The sequence below is a fragment of the Phyllostomus hastatus genome, unplaced genomic scaffold (assembly GCF_019186645.2).
Source record: "Phyllostomus hastatus isolate PE091 unplaced genomic scaffold, TTU_PhHast_1.1 phas_scaffold_78, whole genome shotgun sequence".
Classification (NCBI taxonomy): Eukaryota; Metazoa; Chordata; class Mammalia; order Chiroptera; family Phyllostomidae; genus Phyllostomus; species Phyllostomus hastatus.
This window is the reverse complement of record NW_025334041.1, coordinates 115,710,770-115,725,533: the sequence shown is the minus strand read 5'-3', so window position 1 is coordinate 115,725,533 and position 14,764 is coordinate 115,710,770. Positions and strand designations below refer to the sequence as shown.

The 14,764-nt window shown below is 34.6% G+C and overlaps 1 protein-coding gene across 8 annotated transcripts in view; it reads left to right on the top strand.

Annotated features, from left to right (window-relative positions):
- Positions 1-14,764, top strand: part of BIRC6 (baculoviral IAP repeat containing 6) — a 199,318-nt gene that overhangs the window by 136,681 nt on the left and 47,873 nt on the right. For all 8 annotated transcript variants that reach the window (XM_045827786.1, XM_045827785.1, XM_045827789.1 and 5 more), the window contains exons 56-63: positions 85-228; positions 688-817; positions 5,793-5,924; positions 6,844-7,011; positions 8,016-8,189; positions 9,135-9,331; positions 11,494-11,794; positions 14,210-14,427. In XM_045827786.1, coding sequence (XP_045683742.1) covers positions 85-228; positions 688-817; positions 5,793-5,924; positions 6,844-7,011; positions 8,016-8,189; positions 9,135-9,331; positions 11,494-11,794; positions 14,210-14,427 — 1,464 coding nt within the window. The remainder of the gene's footprint in view (positions 1-84; positions 229-687; positions 818-5,792; positions 5,925-6,843; positions 7,012-8,015; positions 8,190-9,134; positions 9,332-11,493; positions 11,795-14,209; positions 14,428-14,764) is intronic.

Here is a 14,764-nt window from a genome sequence, read left to right as displayed (position 1 = left end):
ACATTCTTAATTTTTCTTTTTTCATTTAAAATAAAAAGGTGCAAATTAACACCACATTTAACTTTATAACTCTTGCCTTGCCAGGTTCTCTGTGAACTATTTCAGGCATCTCCTCAAAGAGGGAACCTTCCTACATCAGGGAACATTTCGGGGTTTGTACGTAGGTTATTTTTGCAGTTGATGCTGGAGGATGAGAAAGTGACCATGTTTCTTCAGTCTCCCTGTCCAGTAAGTATTTAATAGTTAAATTATAATAATTAGCTGTCTGTAAAGATACTTTATCATTTCATACCAGAGTTTGCAGTTATTTCTATGTTCAGTTTCCCTAATTTCTAATAAGGGAAACTAAAATTAGAACAAGTTTTATGCTTCATGATATGACTTAAAAATCTCTTTCAGATAACTCTTTGTGCCTAGAATAACCTGATTTATACATTACCTTGAATATTATAATTTAATTTGGAGCAAAGTAACATGTTAGGTACAGAAGTGCTAATGCAAAACTTGACCAACAAATCACATGACAAATAAATGTGACATATTTAAATAAACCCATAAAACAAACTCTTTATGTTTTGTATGCATTGTTGAACTTTTTATTCCTTTGTGCTTTTGAAATTTTTTGGTGATCATATATATCTCAAAAAATTACATCTTGTTTTGTTTTTTTTTTTTTTGACTTTTCAGCTGTACAAAGGTAGAATCAATGCTACCAGCCACGTCATCCAGCACCCAATGTATGGAGCCGGCCACAAGTTCCGTACGCTTCACTTGCCAGTGTCAACAACATTATCGGAAGTTCTCGACAGAGTGTCAGGCAAGTCAGGTTTAAACGTTAAGTTTTCTTTAACCTTGTGTTAAATGTATTTGGAATTTTATTACTTTTATCACTATTCTTCCACTGTATTCATTCACTCACCAACCACTTAATGGCTAGAAAAGGTCAAGATACCTTCACATTGTGAAGCATGAGTAAGTAGCCGATGAACAAAACAAAATGTGCAATACATTTCAGCCCCTTTATTTTGTTTGGTGTGTGTGTGTTGTGTGTAGCAATGACAGAATGGTAGTTGGATATGTAGATAAGCTGTGGGAAGCTGTTGATAGAATTTTCTCACAATAAGCCACTTGAGTATTTTATATTAGATAAATTCCATAACATTAACTTGGATGACAGTAATAAACATTTAGTAAATCTAGGGAATAAATGAGTGTTTAGAAGATGAAAATAAGTAGGTATAATTGGTTGGTGACTTTATTGCTTATAATAGTTAAGAAAGCAGACAAAACTTTTCCCCATTATTTCTTACATGTATTTCAAAAGCTCTCACATGGTGCCTTTAAATAATTTTCATTAACTTAGAAAAACATAGTTTTTGATGGCAGAATGCAGATCATCTGTGGATGGTTTGAGTTCATTGCCCCTCAGAAATCTTAATCAGTGAAGTATTGAGTATTTGCTATTTGTAAGCACAGTAGTTTGTACTAGGGATGTATTGGGTTGGCCAAAAAGTCTGTATATTTTTTCTGTAAAATAAAAGACATTTTTCATTTTCACCAATAACTTTATTGATTTGGATATTTTAAGTACATCAGTGGCTATCTCCCACGCTCAAGGTTGATTGAGCACTATCAACTTCATCTGGTCTATCTGACTGCGGACCATGCATTCTCCAGAGAGAAATCTCCAGCATGAAACTTCACAAACCACTTTTGACATATTCTGTCAGTCATAGCACCTTCTCCATACACTGCACAAACCTTTTTTGTGTGTTTCAGTTGTGTTTTTACCTTCCTTGAAGTAATAAAACATATGCCAAAATGTTGCAGATTTTTTTCCATTTTCGATATTAAAATGGATACACAAAAATTCACCAATTTTGGTAAGTTTTTTTAAACGCCCGCTGACATAACAGCTGTCAAAATACAGTCTAACAAAGTTGTTTGGAATGAAGTTGAGGACATCCAACTACTATAGTCATCTTACAGAAAAAGCCAAACACACTTTTTGGCCAACCCAATAATAGTGAAGAAGACACATAATCTATCCTTTGAAGTATTTATGGTCTTATGTATGTTGTCAGATTTAAAAACAAGCTGGAAATTTAACTGTTTATGTTTTAATGTAAATATAAATATGTTTCTACACATTGGAGGGAATGCCTAAGTTTTTAAGAACACTGACAACTGAAGGAAGTTAACAGGATCTTAGTAAAAACTGTTGATGTCTGTTTATCAGCTGTAAATAAAAAATTGGGTTTAAGAGATTGGGAGTTGTTACCATATATAAATGGTAAGTTAAACCATGGGAGTGGATATGATCTCAGTGAGAAAATAAGGTTGAAAAGATTCTTTTCCAGTTTTAGTAGTGTATCTAATGCAAGTGTGTGCATAAATTTGTAATTCTTTTATTATCTTTTCACAAATTACTCAATAAGATGGTAGAATACTATATAAATGTATATATAACATTTTTTTCTATTTAAAAATGTCCACTTTATCTGTTACAACTACTTTTCTGATAATTTTACAAACTTTAAAAAAATTATTGATTTGTGAGAGAGAAACATCAATTTGTTGTTCCACTTATTTATTCATTTATTGGTTCAGTCTTGCATGTGCTCTGACTGGGGATCAAACCCAGAACCTTGATATGTCAGTTTGACACTAACCAACTGAGCACCTGGCCAGGGCCAGATTTTACGAACTCTTTTTTTACAGATCCCTGAAACTGTCCTTTTTAAGATGAAGAAAAAAAAATAGAAATAAAATAAAGGGAGGAGGAAGTAGGGAAGAGTTCTGATTTTCAATTATTGAGATTTCATATGATTAACTTGATAACGGAAAAGCTTAGATACTATATTGTGAAATAATTGGAAATTTAACATGCTTTGTTTATCTTAATGTAAAAGAAAGCTTTTTGCTTAAATATCATGTTCAATTATTTAGTCTACTTGATACATAAGGTCCATTTGTTACCTAAAATTAAAAAAAAATAAACTGATTGCTTTGGAAACACTGTGTCCTAGTACAAAGTTCAACAAAAAGTCCTCTTGAGAAAACATAAAAAAAAAATGCTGAATTTAACCTCTATTTACCTATGTTTTGGTCCTGTGAAAGTGTGTTTATGATCTTTGATCTATAGCCAGTATATTTTGATGTATTACATGTGTGTACATATTTTATCAACGTGTATTAAAACATGTGATCCAAAATTTGATCTGTTATTTTACCTACTTCCTAGAGCTTTTGAGAATACTGCTTTCAAATAATAAAGGCTATGTGTCAGTATTTTTGCTATGATAAGTTTCTACCATTGGTTTTAAGCAATTTGAGTAGTATATTATACCTTACAGTTTTTTTCATGTTTCTTATTATTATACTTTATTGACTTTCTTGAATCTGTGGGTTTATACATTTCATCAAATTCAGACATTTTTGACCTTTGTTTTCTCTCTACTCATTTCTCTCCCCTCCTTTGGTGATTCCATTTCTGATTTATTAGGCCTCTTGAAGTTGCTCACAACTCACTGAAGCTGTTTCATTTTTTTCCCCTATGTTTTAAAATTTGGGATAATTTATACTGTGTACTATGATCTTTTCCTCCTGGCATTGTGCCTTGCAAACTGCATCCAGCTGCCTTTGTCTTCCTGGTGACCCAGCTCTGTACCCTCACCTTAGGTGACACCTGGGTTGTGCTGAGCTGTGGCCTGGGAAACGCCCCGGACAATAAGCTGGAGTGATCCTAGGCTTCACCTGATACGATTCTCCTCACGTGCTGTCACTGCCCTGCCTTCTTGATTTGCAGGGTCTGAGAACTATTATTTCATATACTTTCTTAATTTCTAGTTATTTCAGATGGGAGAGTAAATCTGGTCTTTATTTTATCTTGGCCAGAATGGAAATGCAAACCAGAACAATTTTAAAGAGAAAGTGAGAAACCTTTTCTTGTTTCCTTTTTTTAAAGTATATTTTATTGATTTTGCTATTACAGTTGTCCCATTTTTTTCTTTCCTTTTATCCCGCTCCACCCTGAACTCGCCTTTCCTCTGGCATCCCCATCCCCCCTTAGTTCATGTCCGTGGGTCATACGTGTAAGTTCTTTGGCTTCTCCATTTCCTATACTATTGTTAACCTCCCCCTGTCTATTTTGTACCTACCAATTATGCTTCTTATCTCCATTTCTGTCATTCGGTTCCTGTTCTACTTGTTTGCTTAGTTTGTCTTTGTTTTCTTAGTGGTACCTTTTAATTTTGTGAATGGGATAACATTATATAAATTCTAATCACTTAATTATCTTTACATGTTTTCCTATTTGATTATGCTGTGTTAATTGTGTGTTTTAATTACTTCAATATTACATTCTGCCCTGTGTAACTATTTTTTTATTGTTTATGACATTATAGTCGTCTCTGTTTTTTCTGTCTTTGCCCATGTCCACCCAGCCCCACCCGTTTCCCTCCATCAGTCAATCCCCATATCATTGTCCGTGTCCCTGGGTAATGCATACATGTTCTTAGGCAAATCCCTTTGCCATCTTTCATTCAGTCCCCCTCCACAACCCCTACAGCTGCCATTCAGTTCCATGTATCTATGCTTCTGTGTCTATTTTGTTTGCTAGCTTATTTTGTTCTTTGGATTCCACTTATAAATGAGAGCATGTGATAATTGTCTTTTGCATTGACTGGCTTATTTCACTTAGCATATTTGTGTAACTATTTTTGCCATTTCAGGTTGCTTGGTTGTTTTTGTATGAAAATAAAATGTATTGTTTTATTGTGTATTTATTATTTTTGTGTTTACAGAATTTTTTAATTTCACAAAAGCAGAACCTGTCTAAACACAATCTGTAGTTAGGAAGAATCTCTAAAAATTGAGATTACTGGACATTTTCAGATACTTAAAGAAAGCTTTAAAATAGGGAAATAGTACAAAAGATGCGGTTTTATCCTATGACCATTTTGCCTTTCTAAACATAATAAGTCATTGGATCATAATTGTGTTGTTGTAAAAGTGAAAAGAAAAATTATATTAATCCTATCAACTTAGTGAAAAACATTTCTAATATCATAAAAGTTCATTGAGCTATTTGGATTTCTTAAAGGTTAAATCATATTATATATGGTCTCCATTTTTTCATGATTTTCAATAGCATGCCATATTCCAATGTAATAAAAGAAAATATTAATTCAGAGAGTGATAACTATGAAAGTACTTAGATGTCATTTTTAAGTACATTACATTGTCATATGAGATTTCTAACTAAATAAAAATAGCAAAATAGGAAATCTCCATTAATTGACATTTGTTTCATTACACTGTTTGTGGAGTAACTGTGAGTCTAATGGGAGGCTGTGGCGTAGGCTTGACTTCCGTGTTTGCCCTTACAGGTTTGCAGTGACCTTTCTAAGGCTGTTTTCTTTTTTTGAAAATAATAGTCTTCCTTGATATGCATGCTGGGAGGAACAAATTAGATTTAGGTGGCAAGCAGATTGAATTATACCTAAAAGAAAACAAGTTTTCATGGTAATGGTTTCCACTGCCTGTATAAGTAATACGTTTATTTTCTAGAGATTGGATTTTCAGTACGCTGGCTAAGAACCGTGGTTAGGCCCTTTCATTGATATTAGCTAGGACAGGATATCAGACTTCGTCTCATAGTATTTCTTCTACATCCATTTACCTACAAGTAGTGATAATACAATCTTAGATAATCTCCCCTTGAGATATTTATCACTTCCCTTCTTAAGGACTTTGAAAAGCAATGTATTTTATGTAATGTTTTCTTACAGATACACCAAGTATCACTGCTAAACTAATCAGTGAGCAAAAAGATGACAAAGAAAAGAAAAACCATGAAGAGAAAGAAAAAGTTAAGGCAGAAAATGGATTTCAGGACAACTATAGTGTTGTTGTTGCTTCAGGTATGCTTTCTGTTTTTATAATTTTGATTTTCTTTGGGTTTCTCTATAGTGTAACAATTTATATTTATAGGAACTTCATGTAATCTAAAGTATTAATGCAAATGGCTGACTTATAATGATGTCTTAATACCAAGTATAAAACTGTTACACCTGAAATCTGTTACTCTTTGGCAGTAGACTTATTAAACTTACGTTATGTCCAAAGCTTACAGTATGTCATTAGATATGGGAGGTATGAGAATAGTTTAGATAGCGCATTTCAGCTTAACAGTGTACAGAGAATTGTACTGTTACAAACCCACTGTGTTAAGGAATTTTTGTATAACTTCCTTGTTTTAAAAAAGCAAAATGAAAAAGTATTCACCAGTGGTCATTTATGATGTGTTTATTCTTTACATAAAATTAGAAAATGAAAATAATTGAAAGAACATTGGTTGAAAATGAATTTTTACTATTAGGTGCAAGATAAAAAAACAGCTAAGAAAACTGGTAATTTGGGAACATACATTCCTTGACATAGGTGTGATGGTTTTCTTTCCAAAGAGAAAGCTCGCCTTATTCCTCTGATAGTAGGCCTCTGATTCAGTTTAATCCGTTCTGTCAGAAAAATTAAGGACAGAAGATTTCCTACACATATTTGTACAAACTACTTTCTAGTAAATGGGTGCTCATCGGTATCTCATAGAATAGAGTAGTGGACAACATTTTTTACCTTCTTGGAAAATAGTTACAAGTGCAGCCAAAATTACTTGTGGAGTCTCGTGAAGGACAAGTAGAATCGGGAGATCAGATGTTAAGTTAGAAGAAACATTTCTATATTTTGGTTAGGAATGTGGTGCTTTATCAAAATATCATAGAAATACACTTTTACTTCATTACTGTGTTGACCACATTGAATCTTACTGATTTTTACATGCAGGGCTGAAATCCCAATCTAAGCGTGCCGTGTCCGCCACCCCACCTCGCCCCCCGTCCCGGAGAGGGAGGGCAGTGCCTGATAAGGTGGGCAGCGCTTCCTCGGCAGCAGAGACGGCCAACAAAATCATCACCGTCCCAGTGTTCCACCTGTTCCACAAGCTGTTGGCAGGTAATGTCCATAATGCTGAAATACCTCGGAAATTTTAAGACTCTTACAGTTATATAAATCATGTGTGATAACCAGTGTCATATTTAAGCAGGTGCTATTGATGAGATAAATGAATTACTGACTTTGCTCATGCAGTTCCAAGAGAACTGAGGAACATTTAACACTGTAATATTGCATACTTATGCTTTCCTAGCCTCCTGACTTTTGCTGTCACTGTGCTATGGAGTAATCAGTGATAGTAATGTTTTGGAGCATTCACAAGTTATATAGGAAGCATTGTGAGGCAAATTTTAAATCGTTAATTCCAGCAATAAAGCTCTTAAATGTATCACTGATAGATAGTTAAGCAATATTTTCTGCCCAGCTAAAACATATTCTTTGTCTAGTATACTTTGTATTGGTCATAGTGATACCCATTTATTTTATCTCTGTTTTTGTGCTGTATCGTTACAATCAAATTTCTAACTAACTTTGAATGGGTTTTCTTCCTTAGCTTTACATGGTTGATTTATAGCAGGGGTCAGCAAACTGTGGTGGTGGACTAGATGCCTTTTTCTTAATAAAAAAAAAAGTTTTATCGGAATAGAGCTAACTCCATTTATTTATGTATTGTCCATAGCCATAATTATAAAGTTAGTTGTTGCGGCAGAGGTTGTATGACCTCCATAGCTTGGCATATTTATTATTTGGCCTTTTATGAAAAAGTTTTACCAACCACAGATTTATAGGAATGTCTGTTTCTTCGTTTCTATTTGCTGTGCCTCAGAGGATCTTGGTGGGGTTGGTTAGTGACTAACTTCCACAGGCATCATTTATTGTTCACATACATCAGAAATAGACTTTAAGTTTTGTAAACTTTCCGTGGGCTGATGTTAAATTGTTCTGAATTTGGAGTCAGAATCAAATTCCTACCCATAATTTAGTAAAAACATTAAGTAATTGAGTAAATTGAATCATAAATGTCTCCTTGGATTCCAGGTTTAACTTAATTCTGTCACTTTTAGGCCAGCCCTTGCCTCCTGAAATGACCCTCGCTCAACTTTTGACTCTCCTGTATGACCGGAAGCTTCCTCAGGGTTACCGTTCAGTAGATCTGACTGTTAAATTGGGGTCGAGAGTTATCACAGACCCCAGTCTGTCCAAAACAGATTCTTTTAAAAGACTACACCCTGAAAAAGGTAAGTGTATGATATCCTTTAAAAAATGCAGTCTATAATCTGAGGAGTCAGGGATTTCTAGAGCTGGTGACTTAATTTACCTTTGTTTTTCTTTACATCAACTTAACATAAAAGTATTTTTCTTTATGACTGAGTTACTTGTAAATATAAAAAATTGCCATTTTTCCATTGGAAATTAATCTTAATTCGTACTATAGTACCACTTATTTTATAAGCACGTGTGCTTTGATTTTCTAACATTTCTGCATGAGCTGTGTGCCTTACCATTTTATAATCAAAGTGAGAATCTCAATTCAGTATTTTCAGCTTTCTGATAACATGAAGTGGTATTTTATGCTCAAACATTATTCCCCTCAAAGTTCAATATTTAATTATTATTAAATAATTGAACCAAAATTGACCTTTTGATTTGCCTTTGTGAGTGATCCAAAGCTAAGCCAATATGGTATAATTTTTAGTTTTCAGTAAGAAGTCTTTGTCGTTATTCAAATTTTCCTAATTGGGTACTTTAGAGCCTAACATGTATACACGTAGTATTTGTTGTGAATCTCTAATGACTTGCTTAATTTCACATAGAATGTAACTAACCACTAGACCTACAAGACAGTGTTTCTCAATATGATTATAAATTACCTACAGACCATTAAAATGTAGATCCCTTATTCAGTGGGTCTAGGATGGGACCTGAGATTCTATACTTCAAAAGCTTTCAGGCAGTGCCAAAGATACTGGCCTCTGGGCCATACTTTCAGTAGCAAGGCTATAGGAGGCAACATCAGAAGCCATTTAAACACTTTTGTCTCATCTACCTTTATATAGATATACCTGAATCACATAAGATGCTTACGCTCTTTTGTTGATGAAAGAGATGACGACAATATCTGCTTTGTAAATGCAATAGTACTGTAAAAACATTCTTTCTTACCTATTTTTATTTTATTCTAGATCATGGAGATTTACTTGGTAGCTGTCCAGAAGATGAGGCTCTCACTCCAAGTGATGAATGTATGGACGGGATACTGGACGAATCTTTGCTCGAAACCTGTCCCATTCAGTCACCGTTACAAGTGTTTGCAGGAATGGGTGGACTGGCTCTTATTGCAGAAAGACTTCCCATGCTCTATCCAGAAGTAATTCAGCAGGTAAGATAGGACTCCTAGTTGAATACATCATTTCATGGCAAATAAAGCCCTTTCTTCTTTTGTTTGTTTTTTTCATTTATAAGTTTTTTTCCCAGCTTCATCGAGAAATATTTTTTTAACTTATATTAACCTTTTGGAAGTACTGTTTCACTTAGTCTCTGAGTATTGTATAAGTGTGTAAATTAATTGGTACTGAAGAAATGTTGAAGACTGAGCATATTTACCAAACTCATTACACTGTAGCCTTTACATTGATGTTGTGGTTGTCATACTGTAACATTTTGTTTCTGTGCTTCTTTAGGTGTGATACTAATTTATGGATATTGTTGCAAATGGGAGAGTGAAGTAGCAATATACACTTCTGTCTAAGTGCAGACCGTCTTTTTGCTTAACTTGCGCTTTTCTTTTAGGTGCCATTTTTATTTTAGATAGTTTATAAAACATTAGTTTAACCTCTTCACCTTTTCATTAATATTACTGTTATTCTCTTATTAATGGGGGGAGTGTGGTGCATGGTGAGTTGTAAATGCAAAGTTCTTGTTGAATAAGGTGAGAAAATTATTCTCATTTCATGTCCTTAGTATATTATATGTGCCTGCATCAGTTTCCTAAGGCTGCTATAAGAAATTATCACAAACTGAGTGCTTAAAACACAGAAATTTTTCTCTTAAGGTTTAAGAAGCTGTAACTCTGAAATCAGGTGTTAACAGAGCCATGCTCTCTGTGATGGCTGTTGAGAAGAATTCTTTTTGCCTCTTCTGAGCTTCTGGTGGCTGTTGGCAGTTGATGGCATTCATCGGCTCATAGTGGCACCACTGCAGTTACTGTCTGCATTTCACATGGCCATGTGTGTGCATCTCTCCTTTTCCAGACACCAGTCGTTGGATTTGGGTTCTGCCCTAACCCAGTATGACCTCATTTTAACTTGATTACATCTGGAAAGATCCTACTTCTGATTAACATCACATTCTCAGGTCCTAGGCTCCTTGGAAAAATTCTAGGATTGGGGTAGGGAATATACTAGATCAGCCTGAATACAGAAACTTGCTTTAAGGGAGTCATACTAACCAAGTCTGATTCTATTCAGGCCTCAAATAAAATAATAGAATCTTATAACCTATAGAATAACATTAGAATCTAGGAGAAGGATACCAAAAAATAACCCATAATGTATTTATAAAAAATTATTTATACATTCTTATATGTTTAGTCACATTCAAAGTATTCTTCATTTGATGCAGTATACCTGTCAAGACTTTTTTCTGTTCCTGAAAACACTTTTTGAACTCATTGATTTTGATGCCCTTCAGTGCTTCTGCCATTTTTTGTTTCACCTCTTCCACATCAGCAAAATGTTTCCCTTCGAGGACTTTTTCATCTGGGGAAACAAAAAAAGTCACACAGGGCTATATTAGGTTAATAGGTTGGGCGGGGCACGGGGTTCCTGCTGTTTTTGGTCTAAAACTGCTGAACACTCAGCACAGTGTGGGCAGATGGGCTTGTAAATCACCCATCATGAAATGGGCAAATGCGTTGTAAAGAGTCTTCAAAAAAAAAAAAAGAAATTCACTGAAGCCAAATACAGTCTCTCACACTAGCTGGTACACTGATACAGATGGGTTCCTAGAACACTCACCCAGCAAGGGAAGTCTGTACTACAAGGGACCTGCCTTCCAGAAGATAAATACGCTTTTTGGGGGTCCCCCTTTATATACTGGTATAAATTAATAAATAAATACATGGAGAAGAAGGGAATGTTTACAGTACAGTGATAACTAATAAATGTAGAAGGAATGATAGAATTAGAAAGTCGCTATTTGGCAACCACCATAGTAATTATTGTTTTAGGCAAGAATTACAGAATTACTAGTTGTAATGGATCAACGTTTGGTGAGAAACAAGATGTGTCTATAGTCTCAAAGTATCTACTCAACTATTTACAAAAGATAAAATGGTAACTTTAAACCAGAGATATTTGACAGATACCACTGTACTCCTGGTATCCTGTAACTCCTATGTTTGGAAGCTTTTTATTTAAAAAAAAAAGTCCCTTTGTTGATCTTCATATAGCTCAAAGAGATCATTTGAAGTGATTAATTTGAACCTGGTATTGAAATATGCAAATAATTAAACAAAAAATTTTTTTTTATGTTTCCTTTTAGGTGAGTGCCCCGGTTGTAACATCCACCACTCAGGAAAAGCCCAAGGATAGCGATCAGTTTGAGTGGGTGACCATTGAACAGTCAGGGGAATTGGTTTATGAAGCACCAGAAACCATCGCAGCGGAACCTCCACCCATCAAGTCAGCAGTACAGACCATGTCTCCTATACCAGCCCATTCTTTGGCTGCTTTTGGACTATTTCTTCGTCTTCCGGGCTATGCCGAAGTGCTACTAAAGGAGAGGAAACATGCCCAGTGCCTTCTTCGGTTGGTGTTGGGAGTGACAGATGATGGAGAAGGAAGTAAGTGTTTAGTATTACTATGAAACTTAACATAGGTGGGTCGTGTAAAGTTACTCAGATTATTACCTGTTCATCATTTACTTCTTTTGTAGTTAAACTACTACATGATTTGTTGTTGGCAACTTAGTTCCAATAATAAACATAATAAATCTTTTAAAATCTTCATTTTCATTTCTTTATTTATTCAAAAGATATTTCCTGAGTGCTTTCAAAACAGCTGGGCCTTGGAGGGATTTAGAGATCAGTCAAGTATTTAGACCCTGCCTTCAAGGAGCTAGTATTCTTCAGTAACAGCAATGAGGAATGTGTATGGACCATATAGCTTCTGCAAGTTACAAAAGCCTTGAGAGAAATACAGTGTTATGGAGCCTCTCAGGCGTGAGACGACTTACTACCCAGTGAAGTTAATCAAGTGATATAGCAGTTTTTTGTGGATCCATGAAGGATACACAGTCAACTGAGGTTGAGATGAGTTATTTCAGAAAGAAAGAATGCTTTTGAGCAATATTGTATGCTCAGACTGTATGAGAAGTGTTAGGTTGACTGACGAAAATTTGCGTGAAAAAGCAGCACTGAGAGCTCGTTTTAAAAGCTGCTGTTGATAGCAGATCATAGAAAGGCTTATAAAGAACTTCAGATTTTATTCTGAATAGCTATGAAGATTTATTATTAAAACAATAAAAGTAGTGATGTGATGAGAATATTTTTTTAAAAAGTGAATTTGGTAGCAGTATTTAGATTAAAGAGAAACAGACTGATAATAACAATGTATTTTATACTATACTATACTATACTATACTGTACTATAGAATAATAATAGAAAACTATGGTGATTGTTTCCAGGAGAATGACCATTTTATTTAATAGAAAGAAACAAATAAAAATTCCAGCTAGGATAGCCCAGCAAGTAGATTTTCATTTGGTTTACCTCTAATTCTTCAATTAATGAACATTAAATTTATAAGTTTATTTATTTTTGTTATTTTAGACTTACATGGTTTTGATTATAAAGGTGATAACTTTCACATGCCATTCACAAAGAATGTAGTGTTGGACTCTACTACAAAGTATATTTAATCTAATAAAACTGAAATTATTTGTAGATCCTGTAACTCTGAAGCTATCAAATACTTAAAGTGCATACTTTTTCTTTTTTATTTTCCTATTAATGGGATTCTTCAAAAATGTTGACTATATTTTGAATGTTTTTGTAACCATTACAACTACTACCTAATAAATAGTTCTGGTTGTTTGGTTTCATATACAAATTATATATGCTTATTAGGTCAGGAATTTCTAATTACTTAACCTGATTTTTAAAATTTAAGTGGATTGCCCTGGCTGGAGTAGCTCAGTGGATTGAGCGCGGGCTGCGAACCAAAGCATCACAGGTTCGATTCCCAGTCAGGGCACATTCCTGGGTTGCAGACCATGGCCCCCAGCAACCACACATTGATGTTTCTCTCCCTCTTTCTCCCTCCCTTCCCTCTCTAAAAATAATAAATAAAATGTTTAAAAAACAATAAAATTTAAGTGGATAGAATGGTGAGAACCATTGTCATTTATTTATTTATTTATTTATTTATTTATTAATAGAGAGGGGGGAAGGGAGGGAGAAAGAGGGAGAGAAACATCAATGTGTGGTTGCCTCTGAACCAGGCCCCCACTGGGGACCTGGCCTGCAACCCAGACATGTGCCCTGACTGGGAATCTAACTGGTGACCCTTTGGTTCACAGCCCGAGCTCAATCCACTGAGCTACACCAGTCAGGTTGAACCATTGTGTTTTAGAACGCTATTACGAGACAGTCAATGTGACCCTAAACAGAAAAGATAGAATTGCCTTTGTGTCATTGCAGACTATTTTTAATGAGTATACAGTGAATGGTTATTAAAAATCATAATTCTGATATCCCTTCTTGCAGTGAGTCTCATCCAGTATTTACAAGGCAATGGGTTGTTTTTTTTTTTTTTTTGCATTTAACACTTTTCTAGCTAAAATATAGTAGAAAGCTATCTTGTAAACAAAACAGAATAGTTTTACTCTCATTACCTGTTGTTCATTATTGAAATTACTTCCAAGTCAAGCAATTATTTTCACACTGTTGTAAAAAACTTGTGTTTTTTTAGTTGTTAGATTTTAAATTCTAGCTTATAATAAGTTTAACATAGTCTAGATATTATCATATGAATATATTTCTCTTATTGGGTTTATGGAGATGATGTTTTATAGAGCTTTCCCAGACATTGTTTATTATTAAATTTTAAATTATCACTATTACATATGTGGTATTTGGGTTGTTTTCTAGTAAATATAATGGTGTAATTTTCTATTGTCAGTTTTTGTGATCCTGTATATGGGTCCTTATTGTGTTTTTAAAATATTGTAAATTTTGGTCATATCTTTTTAATCTAGGTCATATTCTGCAGTCTCCATCGGCCAATGTGCTTCCAACCCTGCCCTTCCATGTCCTCCGTAGCTTGTTTAGCACGACCCCTCTGACCACTGACGACGGTGTGCTTCTCAGGCGGATGGCCCTGGAGATCGGGGCACTGCACCTCATCCTTGTCTGTCTCTCTGCTCTGAGCCACCACGCTCCACGAGTTCCAAACTCTAGCCTCAACCAAGCAGAGGTGGGTTCAGTTTTCATCCTTTAGATGATGAAAAACTAAGTTAAATATACAGAGTACGCAGTATAGTTTTTTATGAAGCAATTAATATTTCAGGCACTTGTGTGTTCCCTTTTTGCCCCTAAAGCAAAGAATATTTAAATGAGAATCTATGAACTAATTGTTCTCTTTTTTATTAGGCTCTTTCAGAAAACCATTAGCCAACTTGTCTACTTGAAAAACAAAAATAACTTAATAGCTTAATTAGCTTTTCTAATTACCTGGGATATGCTGAGTTTGAACTGTGATTCCTCTTCCTTTTCTTTCTTGAACTTTAGAGAATCATACCATTGAGTGTTAA